The following is a 25,777-nucleotide window of genomic DNA, read 5'->3' as shown; positions in this document are numbered from 1 at the left end:
GTCAGATGATCAAAGGACATGGGGCAAGGGCGAGTAAATGGAGTTGAGGTTCAGATCAGCTATCATTTTATAGAATGGCGGAACAGGCTCGAGGTGGCTGAATGGCCTCCCCCTGATCCTATGGCCCTATTTTACAAGCCCTGCGATTCAGGCTCCATTCGGTATGAGGCAGACCATTGTTGGCTGAACTGGCAGAGCTCAGCCACTAGAGGCCCTCGTAAACCACAGAAAGGGTTTGTTACAGGGAAGTGCAAACCTATTCCCTGGCGTTGGACTTCAGGCACCTCTTTCGAGTCAGACCTAAAATGGTAAAAATAAAAGTGTTTTTCAGTTTTGCTGACTAGGAAAACGCCTCTAGCAGTAAGCAGGAACCTGGTTGTCAGTCGATTGGTGGATGGCTTTCCGGGTATAATGATCCCTTCCAAAATAAACAAATAATTTGGTCCTCAATCCACGACTGTTTGTGGGACACTGCTGTGCGCAATTGGCTGCTGGGTTTCACCCACACAGTATACAGTCGGCTCACTTTTACAGTGTATTCTGTGAAGCGCTTTAAGATGTCTCAGCAATGTGATGAGGAGCTGTATCAAATGTAAAGATTATTAAGAGTTCTTCTGCAGTTTACTGAACTGCAGCCTCAACTGGTAGCAATTTTCTCGTATACAGAGCTGATTGTGTTTTTTCCCCACTGGCTTATGTTATGTTTCTTATTAGAATGACGACGATGGTGAAAACTCTCTGGATAGCTTCGAAACCTCTCCGTCCCGGCAGCGATCGTTCCTCCAATCGCAGCCCGTCCGCCGGACACCGCTACTTCACAACTTCTTGCACATGTTGTCGTCCCGGTCGCCTGGCAGCGCCAACGGGGACCCGGGACAGAGCGAGGAGAGCGCCCTGCCGGCCGGCGAGAGTAGCAGGACTTCGGTGTACGCCGTGCTCCGCGATCGCTTCAGCTACCCCGTGCAGGAGTGCGTCCACCACATGGGCATGGTCTGCTTCTGCAGCCGCTGCTCGGCCCTGAGGTCATCGTCCTCCTCTTCCTCTGTCCCCAGCGAAGATGGCGCGGCCACCTCCACGTCGGCCCGGACCGAACCCCGCGTCCCTCCGGAGAGACCCCTGTCCCAGCCCATGCCTCGGCCTCCCGACCGCCCTTCCGCCTTCAGCAGCGTCAATTACGAGAACTCCGGCAACTCCCTCCGCAATCTGTCGGCAGCCACTAATAGGAGAGGTTTACTGGGGCACGGGGCGTACCAGGCCAGCGGGCTGCCGCAGTCCAGCCCGGGTTACAGGGAAACCAGTTCCAGGTTAAGCGGAGCCGACTGGACGAGGACTATGCTGAGCGTGTCGCCCAGGTCCGAGCTGGAGAGCATGCCTCCCCCTCGGACTAGCGCCTCGTCGGTCAGCTTGCTCTCTGTGCTAAGGCAGCAGGAGGCCAACACCCAACCCGTTTACACGCTGGCTTCTGAGGGGAGAGGTGCCACGGTGCCCGGGACCACCAGCGGAGGGGGGCCCGCCAGCAGCCCCCCGGTCGAGGAGAGGTCCAGCACCCAGCGCAATGTTCTCCGGTGCAACCTGAGCCGTTACTTCATGGAGATGGATCGCTTTCAGGACCCCGAGCAGCAGGTGGGAGCGGACCCTGAGCAATCTCAACAGGTGCAGGAGATCCTCAACAATAACATCGAACCCGACCGGCCCAGGCCGTCGCAGCCGAACGGAGAGAACACCTCCGGCTCGTCTGGCGGCCACCTCAGCCGCTGTCGCGCCTGCCACAACCTTCTGACCTTCAACCATGACACCCAGCGGTGGGAGAGGACCACGCAGCTTTTTTCCTCCGAGGGCAGCTCCTGGCACGTGCCAAACAGTTACGAACCACTAGGGCAGGGCAGCAGCCAGCCCCCGGTGCCACAAAGCCGGGGTGCGGGGGGCAGAGCCCACGGGCTGGGTGGCACAGAGGGCAGACTCGCCCGCCACTGCTCCAGCCAACAAGCGGAACGCACAATGGGTCTAACATTTAACAATGAGACAGGACACTGGGAGCGGGTGTACAGTCAGTCGGCATCAAACAGAATGTCGAATGTTTCACAAGAGGCCTTAAACCAAGAAATGCCTGAAGAAAACTCGGAAGAAAATTTACTGAGGAGGTAACGCAGCAAATTTTGCTTTTAATGTTTAAAATGTATGCATCTTAAAAATAGTTAGTCTAAGCTTTGGTCACCAAGACAGCAGTTAAGGGGCGACGTATTGACAGAGGCACACCTTAAAATATAATCGATCTGTTTGTGGGCTTCATTCCCATTCACTCACTTACATCTGCAATGACTATTACCATGTCTTATTATAACATCAATGTTGGCTTACCTTAGATAATAGCACTTTTACTCCTGGGTCAGAATGTTGTGGGTCCCAATTTGATGATTGTCAGGATCCCAAGAGAAACGCTCTTCTCTTTTTGAAGCGTGCCTTAGGATCTTTAATATCCACCTGAAGTACAGGCAGAACAGATCTTGGCTTAAGCTCTCGTCCAAGAGATCTCTTTTCCGACATTGTGATGTTAGCCCGGAATATGAGCGCAAGTCCTGAAGTGGGGTATTGCATTCATATCCTTTGACCTGGAGGTGAGAGTGCTACTAGCTGAGCCAGGCTGGTAATCATCTACTCTTCTGATCTGTCTGAGCCACATGAATCCTTTAACTCAGAGCAGACATGTTCCTTCCAATAGTGCTCTTAAACCCAGCTGCTATTCGTTGTGACAAAGGCCCAGTTAGAATTCTACCTCTGATTTCTTCTCCCCGTCTGGCCCTTGGAGAAGGAGCTAGTTTTGGCTTGGTATCTTGCCACTGAATGCATTAAGATCTGAGAGACTCAACAGACTGCTTAACCTTGACATACACGGCCTCACCTCTTCTCCACCTCACATCTAGATGTTTCTAATCAGCTGCGGTTGAGGAGAAACGAGGCCGTTTATGTAAATAGCAAGTTGTGAATGTCAATGGGTAGTCGACAAGAGCAGCCAGAGTGAGGGAAAGGTTTTTCTGATGATTGGGGTCTCCTGACTGCAGAAAGTAGGTGATTCCATCCACACAGACGAATAGCTCGACTCTTAATGAAGGTGTTCAGAACTGCCAGTTAAGTTCATTATCCTGTCTTTACTCTTGATGTGGGTCGATACGACATCATTAATCATAGCACAATAAGCGTGTGTTTGCTGTTGCCTCTGTGGGACAACCAGATGCCTCGGTCTGTAAGCCACACCTGACCGGCTTCCTGCTGTGGTTTTCAGTATTGAAGCATAAGTGAAGTTTCCTTGTTTTACATTTTATACCCACCATTTGAGTGAAACCTAGTTTTGCCCACTCGGGCAAACTAATTGGGATATGAGACCGATGGGAAAGGGGGTAGGTAGTCAGTCAGGGTAATCCCCTTCAGATTCCTGTCTTGTGCCCATACCGGATGGGGTTGGCTGTGGTTGTTGAGTGAGGATAGCTGGGCTTTGCTGTTGCCTGCTCGCAGTAGCGTACTAACATCTGCTGTCCAAGTTTGTTCGTAAATATTCGTAAATGTCTCAGCCCTGAGACAAAAGTGGAAAGTGGGCTGTAAAATGGTGCACATTGGGGAGTTGTGTTGCAATAGATTCAGAAGATGATTCAGTCCAGTTGATCTTGCCCTTCCATAATACCCATCCTCCTGACGTCGTATTACAGAATCAAGTCATTCTTAAATGAATCCAACATCTTGGGCCCGCCTGCAGTTCCCTGTAATTCAGATTGCACAAGCAAACTTTTCTTCTGACTTTCACAGAAGAGGGAGTTTCTAGCTGCTTCTCTACCCTGAAGTAGTCAGTGCAGTGTTCCAGACTACAGGATCAATTTTTTTTTAGAGAGAACCTATATCCTCATTAATTTTGCAGCTTTCTTTAAAAGGTGAATCAAAGAGGACTGAGCTGGGTCTACTTGATATCCTGCGGAAGGTGTTTAGATAATTGAGAGTTGCATTGCATCTAGCACACAGCACACAATACAATTCAAAATTACATTTATGTAGCGCCTTTCAAGTCGGGGTGAAGTCCCAAGGCCCTAGACAATCATGCACCTGAACCCAAGCAGGGTTTGGAATCAGGGAGGGTAGTGGGCAGGCAGGGAGGGTAGGAAGGTGGCCGAATGCACGGTTGAAGAGGAGGATCTTGAGACTTGCCTTGAAGGAGTCAAAGGAGGGAGCCAGGTGAAGGGAATGTGGATGGAGTTCCAAAGGGTGGAGGCAGAGAGGCTGAAAGCTCTCTGTAATTGTAATTGTAATTGTAATACAATTACTAATGAGTCACAAATGAGAATTAATGAGGTGTGACTAATCGACAGAGTGACAGCTGTGCGTCGGAGTATGAAATTAACTTTTCAGACCACTCGTACATTTCTGTAAAGGGGTAAAATACAGCTGTAGCTTTAGTATTTCCTTTAATTGGCATATTAGTTGTAATCTAGGATATCTGCTGATGTGACCTGGGTCCTTTGTTTAGCACAAATGTTTCTTTTGTGGGGGAAAAAAAAGTTTCTTCGTGAGGTTCTACCTTGTGTGGGTTTTGTTTTGTGATGTGCCAGCGCAGGTGCCCATCGGGCATTGTTAAGCACTTTGAGAAGTTCTCCTGACATGAAAGATGTCTGTCTTAGATGAGGGATCATGTGCACCACAGAGACGAGAGAGTTCCTGCCCTTGTGTTATTACTTTTTTCCCACCTACTTCTCGAGGTTAGCAACAAGTTAGTCATCAACAGACACTTTTCCTGTTGACTGTTCGGTCCAGGTTTTCTACTTAATAAAAATTTTACATTTCCATACAGCAGCACCTTTCACGTGGGGAGGATGTCCCAAAAGCATTTGAATGAGAGAGTTTGCTGAAATGTTTATAAAGTGAAGTGGTCCGAAAGGCTTGTCAGTTGGCGTGTTGGTGATCCAGATGGATAATGTGCCGAGGGACAGGAGGAAGTGAACGCCATAGTTAAATCTCCAATCTCAAAGAGCTCTCCACAGGGGAGGAAGATTAATGATGGTGTTGCCCGGGGCATGCCTATCATAACAGAGGCTGGCGAGTGGGTCACTTCAATATGTGGAGGTGGTGGTTTTGGGGGGGCAGGGTAGAGGAGACTTAATGGTGAAGGGAATTATCATTAGTAGCCTGTTTTGCACCTTGATGGATTCTGAAAGCCTCTTGTAACACTTAGCTGGAAAATGCCATCTGGATATAATCGCTTTGCTCTAGCTAATTAATAATAATAATCCTTGCATTTGATACAGCGCCGTATCATGTCTTTGAGACTTCTCAAAGCGCTTCACAGGATGTACTGTAAAGTGAATTGACTGTATATTGTGTGGGCGAAACGCAGCAGCCAATTGCACACAGCAGCGTCCCACAAACAGTCATGGATTGAGTGACCAAATTAATTTTTAAAAAAATAGTCGCAAGAGCGACCTTGAAACATGCTCCAATCTGAGGAGAGCTTTCACTGAGAGTCCCTGATCGCGTATCTCGGTTCCAGGCTGGAGATTGACAGCTGCCATTATCCTGACCGGCTGTGATGGATTGAGTTTGACAGAATGCAGCCAGTGTCTGCCCAAATCCACTCCTCTGATGTGTGAAATTTGTTTAAATGTGTTGGAATAACTTTTGGAGAGGTTATTCAAAGTGAAATGAATTCCCCCCCCGAACATTTCCCTGGCCCTGAGCCTTCTTCGCGGTTGTAGAGAAAATATTAATCTCGTTTGTTTCTGGACGAACTTGTAAATTCGAGATTTGCCCTTGTTCTACTGCAAGGTCCAAAGAAACTCTGCGACCTGATGAGTGTATTCAGCTGTAATGCTGAAAAAGACCCTATTACAGTAGTACAGTATACACTCAAATATTAGGCCAACTTTATTATTACCCCATAACCTCTAAACGTGAATGCAAACATGTAATTTTTTTTTTAAAAAACTGGGCAATCTTGGCAAGCAGTTTCCCCTGTAGTTCTCACTAAGAACCAAGGTTCATCCAGTTTGCCTTCAACCATCCTTGCAGTCGCATGCACATATCATGTCCCAAACTATTTACTGTACACTAGTTTTGTTGTTGAGGTTGTACTCCAGTAGAAGCAAAGAATTGGGCATTGGTTACACGCTTCTCTTGGGGATTCCTGGGACATTGTATGTTGCATTAAAAAATATTTTGGTTTGTCCTCTGTCGTTTGGTTCCAGCTGGTGGTGCTGTTGCTCTGGAGATCTTTGTTCCTTGTTAAGTACGTAAGTTCAAGAAGAGGTTTGGAAACAAAGTTGGAAAGTTTGGAGCCAAAGAAAAGCTAAAGTTTTGTTCAGCTGTGATTTAGTGTTTAATATTAGTGGTGCACATGTTAGTGGAAAATTTGGACTGAACTTTTCTTGTGTCTGAGGTTAAAACTGTTGAACGAGTTGAAGTGAAGTCATAGGTCAGCGGAGTGAGGGAGTTAACTTCACTTTTGAGTAAATTTGAACCATTTATTTGTATTTCTCTCAACAACACAACAAGTGGAGTCTGTAGCTAAGTGGTTAGAGCACTTGCCTCACAAGCGAGAGACCTGGGTTCGATTCCTGGCAGGGCGAAACGTTAGGCAAGTTTCCTTACTCCACACACACGCCTCTGTTTACCTAGGAGTAAGTAAGAATCCAGTTGTTAGTCGATTGGTGGATGGCTTTTCCGGGGCTAATGATTCCTTCAAAAAAAATGTAAAAATAAATTGGTCACTCAATCCACAAATGTTTGTGGGACGCTGCTGTGGCAATTGGTTGCTGCGTTTTGCCCACAAAATGTACAGTCAATTCATTTTATAGCATATTCTGTAGAGTTTTGAGGTGTCTCGAAGATTTGATAAGGCGCTATATCAAATACAAGGATTATTATTAACAAATTACATTTGTCTAGTGCCTTTCATGTCAAGAGGACTCTCCCTTTGTTGCCACATGCAGATAATAATAATAGTAATTATAATAATAATCCTTGTGTAAGAATAACCTGGTGAGAGACTTGCCCTTCATTTTATTCCCCTCGCATCCACTTACCTGTTCCTTCCTGCCTGGAAAGCTTTTCTCTCCCTGATAGTTTACATTTGATGGAGTGGGAACAGGGAATTCCTATGTCAGGAATTGTAGGCCCACGTTCTACCAATATGATCCAGCATGTAGCCACATCAATGCACTGCATCATCATATAGACTGCCTTTGACATTATATTAATGTTCATGTCAGTCGCTTGTCTGATCAATGAGAGCTTTATATTCTCAATCTCTGTAATCTGAGCATCTTGCTCTCACCGAGTTCATCTGACATTGTACATGGAGTGGTTTGTACTCCAATCTGCACGCCTCTCTGAAAGTGCTAACTGTTATTGAGGGATATCCATTTCATCAGTCATTGCTCAGATTCAGTGCGTTTTTGAGTTGAACATGGTGTCCAATTTGCACACAACTGTTGTCCTACAAATGGCATGAAGCAAATGACTAATTTTATCGGGGGATTATGACTAGGACTGTATTTTGTGGGAGAATGTATAGTGCTGTGTTTTTTTTGACATCCATCTAGGTCCTCGGTTTAATATCTCATCGTTAATGTCCCAAAGATGGGTCTGCTCAGAATGTCAGTCTAGACTGTGAGCTCATCAAAGTCTTGACATATGGCTTGAAAGCACAACCTTCTGACCCAGAAACAAGACAGGTCAACAGAAAATAAGTATTTAAAGTTTCTGTAACTGTAGTAGTAATTATGGAGCAATTAAACATTGCAAACAAATTCCTAAAGGGAATCAACTGGCGACATCCCGTACCTAGCACAAATCTGACAGAAGGATCCTCGTCCCCTCCATCACAAAGTGAGCAATTTATAATAATAATCCTTGCATTTGATATAGCGCCTTATCATGTATTCCAGATGTCTTAACACGCTTCACAGAATACATACTGTAAAGTGAATTGAATGTATATTTTCTGGCTGAAATGCGGCAGCCAATTGCACACAGCAGTGTCCCACAAACGGTCAGGATTTGAGTGACTAAATTTTTTTTCACTGCAGGGCAAGATTGCCCTTTGCATTTGGGGTTATATGTTTTTTGCTACTCGCAGTCTTAAAAGACTCATTATACAAATGAATGCTTGAAATTAGGAATTCACTGAGCCAAAAACATGTCTCGCTCAGAATTGAAGTTGACACATGAAGGTAAGAGCTGCTTGATTCTCAGTCTCTATAGTTACTGTCATTTTCCTTCCTGCCCAGACTCTCACCCCTTTCATTTTTCTGTGTCTCCACTTTCTGCACCATCGCTCCTGGATTGGCCTTAGAGCCGTACTTGTCCACCCCAATTAACCCCACAGCCTCTTTCTTCCCGGTTCACATGTCAACCGTTTAAAGGGTATGAAAGTGCCATCGCACGAACCGTTGTACCAAGAAATATCCAATACCTCATGAATATTAAAAAAAATCCTCACTGACTATATCTTGCGTTGGGGAATTTTAGTGTGGATGTTTTCTGCGGTGGAGACTGAGTAGTGTCCAGCGCTATTTCTGCAATTTATTCGCTTAAATTAATCCCATCGTCACCTCCTTCCGACCCCCAGCTCGGCATTAGCCTCGCTCTGCCACTGTTAAGTGCTCCGAGACGCTATATAAATGCAAGTCGTTGTTGTTACTTCAGCATGGAAAATCAATATATTGATATGCCTGCTCAAAAAGAAAGGATTTTTCAAAGTGCCTCAACTTTTTGTATATACGTGAAATTCCTCTGCACCTTTCCACACGTGGCAAATGAAGCCGGGGTTTGGGAATGTAATTGATACAGAGCGTGCAAGCTTCAGGGACCTAACTTGTGGCGAGGGTTGGTTTTGATGATTAGACGGGTGCTGTTTAAAACCATTACTGGAGCCATTGGAGGCGGAAGGAAGGAAGATACAATAACAGATTATTGCAATCTCTCAGTCTGTTAGGTGTTTAATAGTGAAAAATATCTCTTTATCACAGGGAAACTTATCTTAATAAACCATCAGCATTTATGTTTGTATTGCCACTAAAGTTTTTTTTTAACCTTTCAAAGAAAAGAGATATTGGAGACAATTTTCCATGTGAGGATAATTTCAAGTGCTGCTTTCTGTAGCATATTGTAGGTGTACAATGGGTGTCGTGTTGACTGCAGTACTTAAAGGAAAGCAACAAGGTGCAGCTATTTATTAAGCCGTTGAAACATGGCTCAGGAACAGTAAGTTTCAGAGTGCCCTGCCCACCTCCCTCCCAAATACACGTGTTTCACAAAAAGCATGGAATTCAATTGCGATAATTTTCTATGCCAATACATTCAGAGTGGTTATATACAAGTGACAATTAGCGAGGCATTCTGTGCTTGAGTGCTCTAATGGTCTTCTGTGTGTGTGTGTGTATACAGATTGGGTTTGTGACTCATAAGCCTTTTTTATATAAAAATGTTCTCGACTTAATTTTTTGCTGTTGTGATGGTGGTGATTCATGTTGGTGTGTGGTTGCACGCATGTCAGTCACTCCTGGGTACCTCAACCAAGTTCTCACCATGAACAAATCCTCGGAGAACCGGGGTTCTATCCAGTGTTTGTTTGTAAAGTGTAGTGACTGTGTTTTGAAGGCATTTGATGGTAAATCCTATGAAGTGCTTTGAGACACTGTCCTATATCAAATACAAAGATGATTATTACATTTGTGCAAGATGTCTTTCAAGATGAATGACAGTCCGCCGTTGACTGACAGCGATGCACATGTATGCCATGGGATTCGCTGCTGGTGTCTGCCTTGGAGCTTTCAGTCTGACAGCACCAGCATTGTTGATGTGCGTACAACAACCTGTCCATGAGAATCTTGTGAGTGAACTGGTTGTCACCATTGGCAGCACAAGTAATGAGTGGGTGGGTCCACCATCTATAGAAGTCTCGCAGTGGTGATTGACAGGCCTTCGCTCCTGTAGTCACTACCTTGGTTGGCACTCCTTGTCTCACTTGAGAAACTTCTTGCGGCACAAGTTGGTGGGACAATCATTGGCCTATCACTGGCATCAGTGACTCATTGGGCACCAGGGATCGAGGCTATTTAATTGCTTTGTAGTATTATCCTACTTGTGATCTGAATCCTTTTTAGATAGAAGGGCCAGAGTGGTGAGAAGCAGAGTCCTCTGCACTGTACCGGGGTAACAATGCGCCTCAAAAGGTGGTAAATCCATCTCAGTTAATAAATGATGAAAAATAGTCAATTTAGAAGCTTTGTACTAGCGCAGGACTCTGAAATCATTTTGCCCCTTATCATTTGAATTAGATTCTGCCTGTGCTTTAGCAGGTTAAATATAATAATAATAATAATCCTTGCATTTGATATAGCGCTTTTCACGTCGGGAGGACGTCCCAAAGCGCTTCACAGAACACACTGTAAAGTGAATTGACTGTATATTTGTGGGCGAACGCGGCAGCCAATTGCGCACAGCAATGTCCCACAAACAGTCGTAGATAGAAAATGACCAATTTATTATTGTTTTTGGTTTTGGAGGGATTATTATTAGGCTCTGTGTGGAGTAAGGAAACTTGCCCAAGGTTTCGCCCTCTGCCTGGGATTGAACTCAGGTGTCTCGCTTGCAAAGCGAGTGCTCTAACCACTGAGCTACAGGACTCCAAATGCGTTCTTCTTCAAATACAGTCCAATCGGGTCCTGCTGGTTCCCAGTGAGGTTTTTTTTGTACATCTGGCAGAGTGAAGCAAGAAATGTTTACAAAATCAACAGAAGCCATAGGTTACAGACAGATTTCATGAGCTGTTAAGTGTTGGTTCCACATTGCTTATAAGGAGACTTTTTGGTAGATGGAATGTGACCTAATTCCGGCTTGAAATCTTGAAGTTTTGTTACTTTAACAGTTAGTGTTTATACAGCAAAATTTGGGCCATCAATGGCTTGAGATGAGAGCACATTAAGAATGAATATTCGTAAACTCTCTCTGCAGGAGAGAAAAGCTGCTCTGTTGAACTGGATAATCGTAATGATATATCCTTTTGAAAACTGAAACGGTTGTTGATTAATTAGCTGTTGGCACCAAATTATTATATCATTGCAGAGAATCTTATCTGCTCTATTCCACTGAATATCAACATTCTTTTTATTATTAATAATAAATAACTCTTGCATTTGATATAGCCTTACACGTTGGAAAGGCATCTCGAAGTTTGTCAAAGCAGGTACTGATTGCCCCGTGTTTGTCGATGCTGTTGGTTTGGAAACTGCAAAGCTATACAGATTTAAAAAAATAAAGTAATAATAGTAATAATCCTTGCATTTTATATAGTGCCCATCACATCATTGAGGCGTCTCAAAGTGCTTCACCTTCTGTAAAGTGAATTGACTCTATTTTGTGGGCGAAAGTCGGCAACCAATTGCATATAGCAGTGCCCCAAAAACAGTTGAGAATTAGGTTTATGTTAATTTGTGGGCCTCACAAATGTCACAAGAATTGCGCTGGATATGCAAATGTATGGAATAATTATATTTCAACACTCTTGTGGGAAAAATCATGTTTTTTTTGTTCTGCAATTTTTTTTATGTTTTGGCGAATAATCCCATTGAGAGAGTTGTTGCAATCACCTGATGGGCAAATGCAGAGAATAGTTGAAAACGTTCTATTCCAGAGTCCTTCTGGCCGTCAGAATTGTTCTTTGTATTAAATAATAATAATCCTTGCATTTGATATAGCATGCCTTTGAGATGTCTCAAAGTGCCCCACAGAATATACTGTAAAGTGATTTAACTGCATATTATGTGAACAAAACGCGGCAGTCAATTGCGCACAGCAGTGTCTCACATGTAGCTGGGGCTTAAGTGACCATATTATCATTATTATTATTTTTAATTATTACCCCCAGAAAAGTGATCCACCAGTCGACTAACACCTGGGTTCCTACTTACTACTAAGTTAACAGAGATGTGCGGAGTGAGGAAACTTGCCCAACATTTTGCCCTGTCCTGGAATCAAACCCAGGTCCTCTGGCCTATGAGTCGAGTGCTCTAACCATGATGCTACAGGCTGATGACCTTCAGCCTGTTGATTTCTGATGGCAGCCAGAAGTGAAAGTTATATTTGAGTTGCAGCATGATTATTCTGACAAAGATTTGGTTCATTATTAATCCGATAAATTTTCTCTGATATTCCCCAGAAAGTGCTAATGCCACTATAGAAACTGACCGGTGAAGTTAATGCGTTTCTGCAGCTTCCTTGAAGGCGCTTTGGATAATTTTCCCATTAACAATTACACAAGATTAATCGTTTTTAACCTAAACTTAAATGAAATTGAATGTGCAGTGTGCCACAATTTTAAAGTGATTTAATGCAAGCGCCAAGCCGTGAATTCTCTGTTAGATATGACTAGAGGGCAACTTTAAAATGATAGAGATTTGTCATTTTTAATGCTTTTAATTAACTTGCACCGAGTAGAGGATGTTCAGCTTTGTCTGTCCTTAACTTTCCTTCTATACATTATTATTGCAGCTTGAGCGCCGCTGCTGTGTTCTGAATAGATTGCGATTTACGGAGATTATAGAAGTCCCCTGTTCCACCAGCGACGGCTACAACTGTGACAAGCAGAAAGATAGTTCCTTAAGGCCAATTCCAGTGCCTTAATCTGCTACCTTGTCTGACGTCAGCTCATTCATTTTAGGCCAGGTTATTGCTGTGTGCAAACTGGCTGTCTCGTTTGGCCCACAAAATACACAGTCAATCTACTTCACAATGTATTGTGCGAAGTGCTTTGAAACATCTTGACGATGTGATATGGCACTGTATCAAGTTCAAAGATTATTAATTATTGGCGCCTGCAACATTCAGTGCCTGGCATTCAATTTAACAGACTCCTGTCCAATAACAACTTGGGACTAGACTATTACACTTTTCGGTATGTTAATACTGTTCTCAATTTTTTTCCCCCCCTTCTGTCTTTCACAATTTCCCAAGAGAGATCCTGCGCCAATATTGTTATATTCTCACTGTTGTGATTTGCCCTCTAGCTAGTCTTTCATTCAGAAAAAGTACCTTGACCTCTGCTGGACACCTCACACTCAGCTGGACTGCTGTTGGTAACCTGTGGAAGAGGGAGCTGAATTGAGGATCGTCCACTCTTTAAAGCATCATATTTTTTTTTCTTCTCATTGAACCAAACAGTTAGATTTTGATATTAAGCTTTTTATTGGAAAAGCAGTGCTTTCTGCTGAGACAGTACTTGATTCATGTCTTTAATATTTTAATATTATAATAATTTGGCATTGTTGATTATGTTTCAGTTTTTCAGCAACGTGTAGTGACTGTACATTTGTAGGCGAACACAGCAGCCAATTTTGCACTGCAATATTTCACGAACAGCTATGCAATGAATGACTTTTATCGGGGGATTGTTGGCCAGGACACTGGGAGGAATGGCAGTGAATGTAAATGGATTGGTGGATACAGTATGCTTTCATCCGAATTTTACTTTGGCTTTGATCAAATTTTTCCTTCCTCAACACAGTATTTGTAGAATAAATATTCTTTAATCTAAAGGAAGTGCGCTTGCTGAGTGTTCTCAGCCCATTCTTAATGCGCTGTTGTGTCCCTGACTGTCAGGTAAGTTTTTATATATCATCCATTGTGTTTTTTCACTGTATTAATGCCAGGTGCTTCACTGAGTAGCATAAAATCAATTTATGTAGTGTGAGATTTTACTGCTAATAGAATTAGCTCCATGAGTTTCTGAATGAAAAAAGCTGCTATCTCACATTCTGTTGGTATTTATACTGTCAGGCATTTAACTCGATTGATAAATGAAGGATTGCAGCAACTTTTTCCCCATTATTGTGAGATGTTATCTTGTGTTGCAGTAACCAGAGAGATAAACCACAGTGACAGGATAGTCTGTGTTGGTACACAAGGATAAAAGGACAATTACTTGTTCTGTGCTGGAGAATAGAGGGAATGTAGCTGAGATGTTCATGTTTCTTTAGTGCCAATATACCAACGGAGCATTGCTTGGAGTAATAAACTCTTTATTCCTTGCTAGTTTGCAGAATTCTAGTTGCAAAGCACAATATATTCTGTGACAAAGCAACCCTCTCGAAATTTGCCTGAAGAGTGTTGCTGAAGAGTAATCATTATATTTGTCACGCCAAATTTGTGTTAAAGAAAATTCTAATTTAGCACGTCACAGTTAACTGAAAATCTTTAATGAATGATCGCATGAGCGTCTGTTCAGAATTAGCTTTTCACGTGGCTTAAAAATGTGCCGTGTCTTTAGGGAGGGATGTTCTGGGGAAGTGATTTTAGTGGAAAATTCTCGGCCCTTTCAGTTGTGTGATGTAACCAAAATCTAATGAGAGAGCAATCTTTTTGTAAGCAAACCCATGTTATCCCAGGTTTCACAGTCTGGTGGCATTATATCGAGTGCTGCAGCTTAATGGTTAGAGTGCTCGCCTCGCAAGCGAGAGGACGTGGGTTCGAATCCTGGTCAAGGTGAAACGTTGGGCAAGTTTCCTTACTCCACACACTTCTGTTTACCTAGCAGTGAGTAGGAACCCAGTTGTTTGGCGGATTGCTTTTCCGGGGGTAATAATAGGTTCAAAATAAAATTAAAAATAAATAATCATTTGGTCACTCAATCCGCGACTGTTTGTGGGACACTACTGTGTGCAATTGGCTGCCATGTTTCGCCCACAGAAAATACAGTCAATTAACTTTACAGTATAATCTGTGAAGCTCTTTGAAATGTCTCGAAGATGCTATGATAAGGTGTTATATCAATTGCAAGGATTATTATTCATAAACACACTTGGATAATGAGACTTGGTATTTTTTTACGGCTGTGTTTTATTACACCTGGCGTTTTTCTCACTTTACTTCAGTCGATTTCCTTCCTTCCACGGATATGCTTTTGCCTGAGAAGGTGTTAGAATGCAATATTTAGTTGCACAAAACAAAGGAAACATTGTGGTATTTCAGAATGAGGTGGGCGATAGTGGCAGGGAAATGGCAACAGAGTCGAACATGAACTTCCCATCCACCTGAAGGACTAAAAAGTGGACAACCGGGAACATTCAATGCAAAGTCCTGCAGAAAATCAACAACTTGCCTTTATATATCTTCCTTTATGCACAGTATTTTTTTTATTATAGCTTCACAGAGTGCTGAAAGTAATCAACTTAAAGCCACTGAATCAAAAAACGACTCTATTCAATCCACAAAACTGTACTCTTCAACACTTTTGAATGATACAAACTGCTAAAGGTTTGCATTATGGGGGAATGGCTCATCCCTCAAGTGTTTTATTGTATATTTCCGGTCATCTCAATCCAGTAGATTTAAACCCAGCCATGAGCTAAATATATTCTATTCAGTTTTGGGTCTGCATTGCAGAAAGGTTAGACTGGCTTTGGGGAAGGTGCAGTGGAGAGTCACAATACTAAGGTAGGGAAATGACAAAGTATAGTGAAAGGTTGAGGATATGTTGTGTTGGGAAACATTCTTTGGCAGAGTGGACTTGAAGGGCCAAATGGTCTGCTTCTGTTTCTAAATTCACATTTATTTCTGAAGAACAACAACAATATTCCATTTATAGAGCCCCTTTCACATCAGGAGGACGTCCCAAGGCTGTACAGTTGGGTCAGGACCCGAGCAGGGGGGAAATGGTCAGAGTGAGGGGAGGGAAGGGAGGGAGCGAGGAGGGGGGAAATGGTCAGAGTGAGGGGAGGGAAGGGAGGGAGCGAGGAGGGGGGAAATGGTCAGGGTGAGGGGAGGGAAGGGAGGGAGCGAGGAGGGGGTAGAGAGTCGAGAGGGGAGCCGAAGGCTCGGTCAAAGAGAAAGGTCTTGAGACCGGCCTTGAAGGAGGAAAGGGAGGAGGCGGCGAAGGCACTGGGGGATGGAGTTCCAGAGCCTCGGGGCTGAGAGGCTGAAGGCCCGGCCACCGATGGTAGGGCGGTTGGGGCGGGGAATGTGGAGCAGACCGGAGCCAGAGGAACGGAGGGTACGGGCAGGTAGGTAGGGGGATAGTAGGTCAGAGAGGTAGGAGGGAGCGAGGCCGTGAAGGCCTTGTAGGTGAGGATGAGGATCTTGAAATCGATCCTCTGGGGGATGGGGAGCCAGTGGAGGTGAGCGAGGGTGGGAGTGATGTGGTCCCGAAGCCTGGTGCGGGACAGTACACGAGCTGCAGAGTTCTGAAAGAATACTTAAATCAGGCAGCATTGAAGACGAGAAATTAAAGGTGATGAATGCGGAGCAAAGGTAGATTAGAAACAGCTATAAGGCTAGATTTTGTAATGATTTGAGTGGATGGAACCAAATAATGCGATTGCAGATGATGATAATAATCCTTGCATTTGATATAGGGCCTGATCATGTCTTCGAGATGTCTCACAGCGCTTCGCAGAATATACTGTGAAGTGAATTGACTATTTTTGTGGGCGAAACATGGCAGCCAATTGCGCACAGTGGGGTCCTACAAACAGTCGTGGATTGAGTGACTAAATTATTTTTCTCGGGAAGCTGAACGCCTTTGTGGTCCTGCCCTCGAGCCGCTTCATCCCCAGCACAAACTACTTAGTGCCTTGCACGACATGAAGGAATCGTTGCTAAGCTGGGAAGGATAATCGCAGCTTCCCCCGATTGTTCCGCGTTTTCCCAGTTTGCACAAATTTGAAACGCACAGTGATTGGTGCTGTGAAGAGTGGCAAAAGCTGCTCTGGTATGAGAAACGAGGAGAATCTACTTCAATAATCCGCTCGAGATGTGGAAAAAAAAATTCTGTTTACTCAAAGTGGGGGGGGCGGTGAGGCGGGTGGAAACAAGGTAAAGAGAGAGAGAGGAATAAGCACTTTTGTAGAGGATTAGCTTTGACAATTAAGTGTACATTAATTCATTTGGGTAATTCAATGTTTAGAAAATCATGACTGCCGCTGACATAAGTTTCTACTATTTAATTAGTTTGTTCCTCTCTCCTCCACCTTGCGTGTCTCCTTGTAACGCGAGGAAGATTGCGCTCCTTCCATCCATCTAATCCAGTTACTTCTGTATGTACAGTATTTGGAAACCATACCACCAGCTCTTGAGAACTCCTAGACATTCCCTAGAATCCGAGTTATAACTCTCCCTCAATTATAGAGTGTCACATATCATCTCAATGCCTAATACACCCATCTGTTCGATTGGTGGCTGGGCTGCTTTCAATCCTGATGTACCTCCAGGTATCTCCCAATATCCTCTTGCTTTGTTCTCACTTCTCCTGCCTTTAAACACACTCCTTTTTGACTGTGACTGCAATCATCATCCTCGATCTCCCCTCCTCTCACTTTGCCCAATGCTTCAGTGATGTTGAAAGGTTTTTTTTGATAAGTGCAAATAGTTTTTTTTAAACAAAAGCAGAAGAATGCTTGAGATGTTGGGGACTGACATTTGAGAGCCTGTGAAAACAATCTTAATACATATCCCTTTGGATATGTATTATGCTGCAATGTGTAGTAAACTTAAGGACTTATTCAGCTACTTAGTGGGGAAAATTTGAATGCCACATTTTTCATATATCAACTTCAAGGGAATGTGCTTGCGAGGATGGAAAGGTGTGATCGTGTTGAAGATTGTGTGCTAGGAATTCATCATTGAACTTCAATAAGTGGAGAACTTGCAGCATATTCACAATGAATAGCAGTATATGTATGAAAGTTCTTAAATATAGATCACAGGCTGAGTGATGTGCCTAATTTTGTTCCAGAGATTTCATCCTTTAAAACTCAGTCCAGGAAACCACTGAATAGCTTCAAACAAATTTCCGAAGAAAATCAGATTCCTCAGTAATATTGCTGAGAAGTTTCTCAACTTTGTTAATCGCTGTTGAATTAAGAGATCTGGGATGCTACCCTGCGTATTTATAAATACAATTTGTTGTTGAATTGTCCATGCCCAACTGTACAGAGGAGTCTTAATGAAACTGCTTTCATTCATACCATTCATTCTTAGTAATAATCCTTGCAGTTACCATAGTGGCTATAATGTTAAAGTCTCAAGGTGCTTATAGAGAATTGCTATCAGGTACAGTGATTGTAAGCAAATGTAGCAGTGAGTTTGCACACAGCAAGGTCTGACATCAAGCCATTACCTGAAGAGTTGTTGGTCAGGCCACTGGGGAAAAACTCCTTCTTTCCATCAAAATCAAGGTTTAATGTCTCATTTGAAGGATGGCATCTCTGACAATGCAGTACTGGAATATTAGCCTGGTGTGGGAGCTCAAGCCTGTGTGCCACCTCAGGCAAGCTGACACCTATATAATACTTCCATAAGTGCAAAAGTTTCCTAGAATGGAACCTTGAGTGTATTTTGGTGAACGCAATGAGTCTCTTTTATTTTCCCAAATTTTGGTCTTAATATTGTATCTTCTATGAGAGGTGTAAATCACATATTGTAGATTTTTGAGATGTATTCAGTACAAATGCAGTCTGGCAGCTTTCAAAATCAAACCTAAATTGATCTAAAAGAACAGCATTTTTTAAAAAAAATCCAATTCGAGTTCTTCTCAGTGTACATACAGCAAGGCTACATCATACCAGAACCATTGCATTTGATACAGCGCTTTTCACATCTTCCAGATGTCTCAAAGCACTTCACAGAATATACTGTAAAGTGAATTGACAGTATATTGGTGGACGAAACGTGGCAGCCAATTGCGTATGGCAGTGACCCACAAACGATCATAGATTGAAGTGATCAATTTATTATTGTTTTTTTCTTGAGGGAATGTTATCTCAGGAAGGATTTACGAAAAGCCTCCATTCTATCCACATAGCATTTTAATAATAGCTTAATGATCATTCTAATGGAAGATTGATGGCCGATTGTAATACATGGGGAGAAGGGGAGTCACAGCTCCTCTTAATTTATCAAGACAAGAGCTAACACTTAACTAAAATTGTCGTCTTTATATTGTGTTATAGGCGACTGTTGGAGTCCTCGCTTATTTCTCTGTCTCGAAATGATGGTTCAGGATCCAGAGAGCACCCAATTTACCCAGACCCAGCCAGGTAAGCTTAACTGTTCTGTTCTCAGCAACACTCTTCCCTCCTTGCATTTATCTTCAGGGCCAAGCATGAATTCATTGTGGTCGAAGTACATTGCTTTGGTGCTGTTTGTTGCTGTGGTGTTTCAGCTACTGTAATGCACGGTAAGTTTTAAATTGCTTTAATTCTGTATGCTCAAATTTCTTATTTTTAGATGAACAACTCACCTTCTGAAACTCAGTCCCATTAATCCTGGATCATATTGTTGTAGTTTTGTGGAGGGAATAATGGGTGTGCAAGGAAAAGGCCACAGCGATGAATGATCTTGAGTTTTTGTGAATCATAAGAAAGACGGCTGTTAAATATTGTCACTATGCCATCATATCTACCCTGAAACCAGCAAAAACGTTGAAGTTTGAATTGCATTTTTAAAGTTAAATTGTTCGCTAGCAGAAGTTGCTTGTCCTATGTAACATATCCTTAAGGATAATGTTCTGTAGGTTCTTTGTAGGTTGAAGATTCTGCACAATCTATTTGCTTTCAACGCTGTTTGGTTTTAAAGTGTTTCGAGTCATGAGCCTCTCTGAATCCTAGTAAACTCCTGTTGGGTGACTCAGTACCTCTTGTGCCATTGTATTCCTATGTGTTGCAAAAGAACAGTTTGGCTGTCGTTTGTGCTTATTGTTCGGCCTCCTGTATTTCACAGCTCCCCTTGTTTGTTTCTTTCCTCTTCCTTCTTGTTTTACTCCTGAATTTAAAGAGTAGAAGACATGGAGATAAGGTGGGGACAGTGTGATTTGATAGGTGAAGAGATGCCATATTGAACAATAAAATGGTAGTACAAATGGCCTACTCCTAATCCCCTGTTCCATTCATCGGGCACAATGTAAACTGTTCAGAAGTGGCCTCTTCCAGCATGATTGAAGACAACAAAAAATGAGATTATATGCAGCCATCATCTGTGTGTCTCTCGCGCTGATCTGTAAAATAAGAATTTGAAGCAGTATAATGGCTCAGCATGGTGACTAATACTATGAAAATCAAGCATTTTATTCAGGTTGTGAACATGTCGTATGCATTTCTTCAGAAGCCTATCCATGCAGAATTGAGTGGGTTGTTTTGCAAGGAGAAAGATATTTGAAGTAAAAACATTAAAGGAGATGGAGAAAAGGTGGAGAAATAAGATTAAAAGATCTGCCATGATCCGCTAAACTGGTGAAACAGACTTGATGGGTTGAATGGGCTCCTGCTGTTAGATTCCAGTAGTCTGCGGTCCCAAGCCTTGGCTCCTACCAACCTGTGCCTAATACTTTCTGGAATTACGTAAGCAGGATGAGTCCCTCCAGGGAGAGAGAGAGCGCGTACCAATCCAATAATCTATCTCGGGAATTTCCACGTGTACGTGGAATGCATGGAATTCTCAGTTTGAATAATCTTAAGCATGGTGATGGGCATGTGTCAAGACACCCGGCTGACCAAAAAAAATGTACCCACTGCATAACATTTTATTAACTGGACGTTTGAGGTCATGTCGTGTCTTCAAGGTGAGTTACACTTTGTTGTGGATTGAGTGACCAAATTATTTTTGTATTTTTTTTAAAAAAACTTGAAGGGTTTAATACTCCCAGAAAAGAGATTCGTCAATCAACTAATAACTGGTTTCCTATTTACTGATAGGTTAACAGGATGTGTGGAGTAAGGAAACTAGCCTAAAGTTTCGCCCCACCTGACAATCAAACCTGGGTTCTCTCGCTCGCCAGGCGAGCGCCTTAACCACTAAGTTCCAGGATTCCACATCATGCCAGTGGCAACATGATAATCCAGAAGGGCTAATTGTACTTGGGGAAGGATATCTAATTGACACTGGCTACTCCTTTGAACATTGGGAGGGTGCAGGAACAACATTGGGACCTTCTGCTATAAGACTGACACACTCGCTCTGTAGAGGAATCTCTAATGCAAATGTCCTTTGAAGCTGGAACTTCAATGCATCTCTCGCTTTGTTGAGAGCTCAGTAGTGTTGAAACTATCAGATTGCCACAGATTCAATCTTCAAAATAAAATTAACTAGGAATTCAGTGAGGAGAATCGCTTTCTGAGGCCCTTTTGATGTGCTGCTCGTCTTGTCTATTGCCTGTCAGTTGCCATTGGTGTGCATTCGTTTCTTTCCCTGTATTTTGATGGCTAGTCTGGAGTCTCCTCTGGGTTCCTTCCTTCGGCTGTCAGGCTTGTCATATTCTGGTCTCTGAAGCAAAGTGTTTTCTTTCGACCGTGAATGTTTTGATACCTCCGACGGGGAGACGATGCTGGGTCTGTGTGTGCGTACTGAACCGGCGGCACTTGAGAATTTATAGAAACCAAAATGTGCTTCTCTCTCTCGATTCCCCACCTCCCTTCTTCTCCTTTTTCTTCTCACTTTTCATCTCTCAGTAATATTCTCCTAAAACAATTTTGTACCATTCTTTGATGTTTCGAATTGTCAGTAGTACAGATTGTAATTCATCCCTTTTCCGCTTCCTGCAGTCCTTGTTGTTTGTGCACTACTCTACACGTGCAGCCAGCCAGATCACTACTTCCATACTCAGACACCTCAGATTTCAGCTTCCAACCTACTGCAAACACACTTCATTTGTTGGCTCTCTTTCTCGTCTCTCTCTCTCTCTCTCTCTCTACAGAGAAGAGATTTTTGATTTGGATACAGGTGAATCTAACTTCCCCTTTTTGTATAGTGCCACCAACTTGTATTTATATGGAGCTCCTCGCGCAGGATAGAGTTCCAGAGCGCTTGACAGCGGCGGAGTATGACCCTGAGCCACAGTGGGGGGTGACTCTAGGCACGGTCAAAGAGGACGATCTTCAGGTGCGATCTGAAGATGGGGCAGAAAGGGGCAAGGCAGAAGGATGGAGGAAGATTGTTCTAGAGTTTTGGGGCGTAGTGGCTGAAAGCACGACCAACGACGGTGGAATGGAGGGCACAAGGGACATAGCGGACCTACCATTTCTTTGGAAACCATCCTTTGGATCTATAGAGTTGAATGCATTAAATAGCTCCTGTGAACTGTGGAAACTGTTTTTTTCCGATCCAATTCAGTGGGTGGGGTATATTTTAATACAGCTTTAAGGTATTGAGACTAAGCTAGCAGGGCGGGGGTTAATGTGCCCTGTTGAACAGAAATATTTCTGACATTTCTTGACATTGAGTGATTCTCTCTCTGTAATTAATGTTGTGCTGCATCTGGTAGAGTTATCTCTTTCTCTGAGAGAAATGCAACAGCCCACCATGTTTTTAAATGCCGTGGCATTAGTGTCAAGACTACAATTTATTTCACAGCAATAAGGCATCCATTGTCATGTGAAGTTTTATCCCCAAGGAAAGTTAAACCGCTGAGCCTCCAATTATTAAACCTATGGAAGTGCGCTGCATAGGTCTGGGAAGGGGTGGCTGAAATATGAAATTATTTGCTGCTGGAGCGAAGTGTGATGTAATTGCTTTTATTAGATTCCATCTATGTTACACTGCACAAGCAGAAGTCCAAGTGCTTTCAAGTAAATCCCACTTCAAAGAAGTACTTTTGAGTTTGCGTTCAGTGTCTACTTGTAGTTCATAGGCAAAGAATGGAGTTACATGAGGGATAGCATTGAAGGTGCAGTACATGACCACGTGTGAGATTTTGGCCTTGGTGTGGGAACATGCAGAGCAGAGACCAGTGTATCCAGGGGGACGTGTCCTGACCAAAGTACCTTCTAATAGTTGGTTTCAAGTAATATTGGAAGAGGTTTAAGAATATGAAGCGCTTTCAGGCATCTTAGTGACATGATGAGGCGCTATATCAAATGCAAATATTATTATTATTATGTTGGTTCGTTCAGCACTAAAAAGGCAGGGGAGAAATGAAGACTTAACGATTAAGGATTACTATCATCCAAAAGAACATTTGCATCTTACTGTGGCTTCCCAATGACAAAACTCTACCCAATGTACGTAACGTCATTGTTGTAATTGGCCATTATTCTGACCGATTCTCAACATATCCAACCAAATTTTGGTTCATTCCACAAACATCGCCAAGTTCCACCTTTCTGTGCTTCATCTCCTTAATAGCTCTGCAGCAAACCTTGTAATATTAGCTGCAGTGTTGTAGAACAGCAGATTGCATATTGGCATTAATACATTCAGTGAAGAAAAACGATTCCCATTATATCCATTGATTGTCTTGTTCACAACCTCTCACCCATTTAATTTGTATCGCTTGATCTTTGGAGAAATTCAATGTATGATCATGTTTCATGTAATTGTACGAACCATTGGATTGAATAATACAAAGATTAATTGACCATCTGGAACAGCCTTGATAGGAACTCACAGCTTTTACATGTTTTAGCTGCAAATAAAAACATGAGGCAAACTAGTTTGTAGTATCTTTGACACATTTCCTCGCATCCAATAGGCCCTCACCCAATATCATCACTGCCGCAGGCACAATCCCCTGTAAATTGTCTTGTCTTAAAAATACACGGGCATTGATAATTGTTCAGCTGGCATATAGCGAGCAAATAATCCATACGTTTAAGTCTCTCAATATTTTGTTCATCTCAGTTTGGATTTCTGAACTTCTGGCCTTTTTGAAAGTAAGATTATATATCTGGTGTGAAGTGGTTCATGAGAATAGCCTTAAGAGATATGGCTTCTCATAACTGCTTTTTTCCCAATTGGGTACATGTCCCTGATCTCTGCTTGGTTCCTATTCTTGACCTTGTTACTAAAATAAAGATTTTTAAAAAAAATTAATATGCCCAAGATAACATAATTGAGAGATTGAGAACACAATTAAAATGTTGGTGCTTAATTAATAATAATAATAATCCTGGCGATTGATATAGCGCCTTATCTCCTCTTTGCAACGTCTCAATATATAAATGGGTTAATCTTGGGGCAGACTTCCACAATCTGATCTTTTCAAGATTGTTTTTGTAAAACTTCTCCTGCTTTTCCTTGAGTTAGTGAGTTGGTGAAGTTTGCAGAGCTCTGGGCGAATATTGACTGTTGTCGAAGGCTGTAGTGGTAGGATTTATGAGTCTGGTGAATTTATGCCACAGGCTGAATATATGACACAGTCAAGGCCATTAGCTCACCATCTATTTCATTCTGTTCACAAGAGTTTAATAAAAGTTTGCAGTGGATCTCAGAGGACCCGGAGAGCTGTGTGTGGTACATAAATGTTGTTGACCATCCTAGATCCATCCCTCTAGTTTTGTCAAGGGACACAATACAAATTTATATTTATGTATAGTGCCTTTCCCATTGGAGAATGTCTCCATTGCAGATTGTGTGATTGATCATGATAACTATAATGTGCAGATTTTATCACCAGGCTTTAAATTTGCTGCAATAAAATCAGAAGTCGCTGGGAACACACAGCAGGTCAGGCAACATCTATGGAGAGAGAAAAATGAGTTAACGTTTCAGGTTGATGACCAGCATGTCTCCTTGGAGTCAGTTTACCCTCAGAACTAAATTTGCTACATTAGGTTTGTTTTTTTTCATTTTTTTCCTTTGGTTTTCCCCCCCCCCAAAAAAAAAAAGTCAGATCCCTGCAGTTAAGCTAGACATGTTTAGTTTGCCTACTCTGGGGTGGATTTGGAAGAAAAAATATTGTGGCGACTGACTGTTGAAGCCCTTTTTATGTGGATTTTGTTTTGAACTGAGCAGTATAGAAACTTGGTGCTATTAACATTTCTCTTTTAAGAGGAAAACTTTGGCAAATTTGGGGCTTTGAATCTCAGTGACTGCACGGAGTCTTTCACCCTATTTAAGGTCAATAATAGGAGTATTGTCTAAACGAGCATTGCTTCCGGACCTACTGCTTCCTAATTCCGGCAATCTGGGAATAATTGCAAAGAGCCAACAACAACTTGCATTTATATGCTGGACTGTATTGCATTTAGAGGGAATAAGTGGAATCCCTTGAGGGTATACTAACTCCAAGGGGACGTGCTGATAAAAACTTTTAACATGCACTTAATCTTGCAAGTCCTAAAAGCCTAAAGGAGCAGAGAGAGGTAAGTACTATGCTGTACTCCAGTGCACCGATTTCTACCTGTCAGGTCTGTCGACAATAATATCATTGTTCTGTTGCCTGAGAGCAGTACAGTAACATCAATTAGCCAGCTCGAGTGAAAGTACTCCCCTTCCAATCAGGTGTTGTGGCATGTCACTGGTAGTGTGCTCTGTGTCAAAGTAGGATGACAGTCATGCTTGAGCATAACCAATGTGATCCATTTGCTGAAAATATATTGAGAGAATCTGGAATTTGTTACTGGAAATCATATAATCTGGTCTTATTTATGATGGAGAATCCGACGATAATTCTGTTACTAACAAGTCCCTGCGAACTAGATGCCGAGCCAGGGAGAAGGGGGATGTGACCTTAGGCACGGTCGAAGAGGAAGGTCTTCAGGTGCGATCTGAAGATGGGGAAGGAGGGGGGGCAAGGTGGAGGGATAAAGATTCCAGAGTTTCGGGGGCGTAGCAGCTGAAATCACGGCCACCGGTGATGGTGATCCCATTCATGAACGAATAGAACCTGGAGATTGACTTTTTTAAAAAGTGTATAGTCAATTCTGTTGTAGCTCCTGTAATATGCAAATGGCATTGTGTCCCGTAAGTGCTTAAAAAAATTAACGTTGTATAACAGATGGATAGTGCATTGTTATACAATCTGAGCACAACATGT

At 42.7% G+C, this 25,777-nt stretch overlaps 1 protein-coding gene across 7 annotated transcripts in view; it reads left to right on the top strand.

Annotated features, from left to right (window-relative positions):
• LOC103186020 (activating molecule in BECN1-regulated autophagy protein 1) overlaps positions 1-25,777 on the top strand; it is a 163,843-nt gene that overhangs the window by 22,211 nt on the left and 115,855 nt on the right. For all 7 annotated transcript variants that reach the window (XM_007904817.2, XM_042341376.1, XM_042341377.1 and 4 more), the window contains exons 7-8: positions 715-2,141; positions 18,981-19,067. In XM_007904817.2, coding sequence (XP_007903008.1) covers positions 715-2,141; positions 18,981-19,067 — 1,514 coding nt within the window. The remainder of the gene's footprint in view (positions 1-714; positions 2,142-18,980; positions 19,068-25,777) is intronic.

Source organism: Callorhinchus milii, unplaced genomic scaffold (genome assembly GCF_018977255.1).
Source record: "Callorhinchus milii isolate IMCB2004 unplaced genomic scaffold, IMCB_Cmil_1.0 Scaffold17, whole genome shotgun sequence".
Lineage (NCBI taxonomy): Eukaryota > Metazoa > Chordata > Chondrichthyes > Chimaeriformes > Callorhinchidae > Callorhinchus > Callorhinchus milii.
This window is presented reverse-complemented; position numbering and strand designations above follow the sequence as displayed.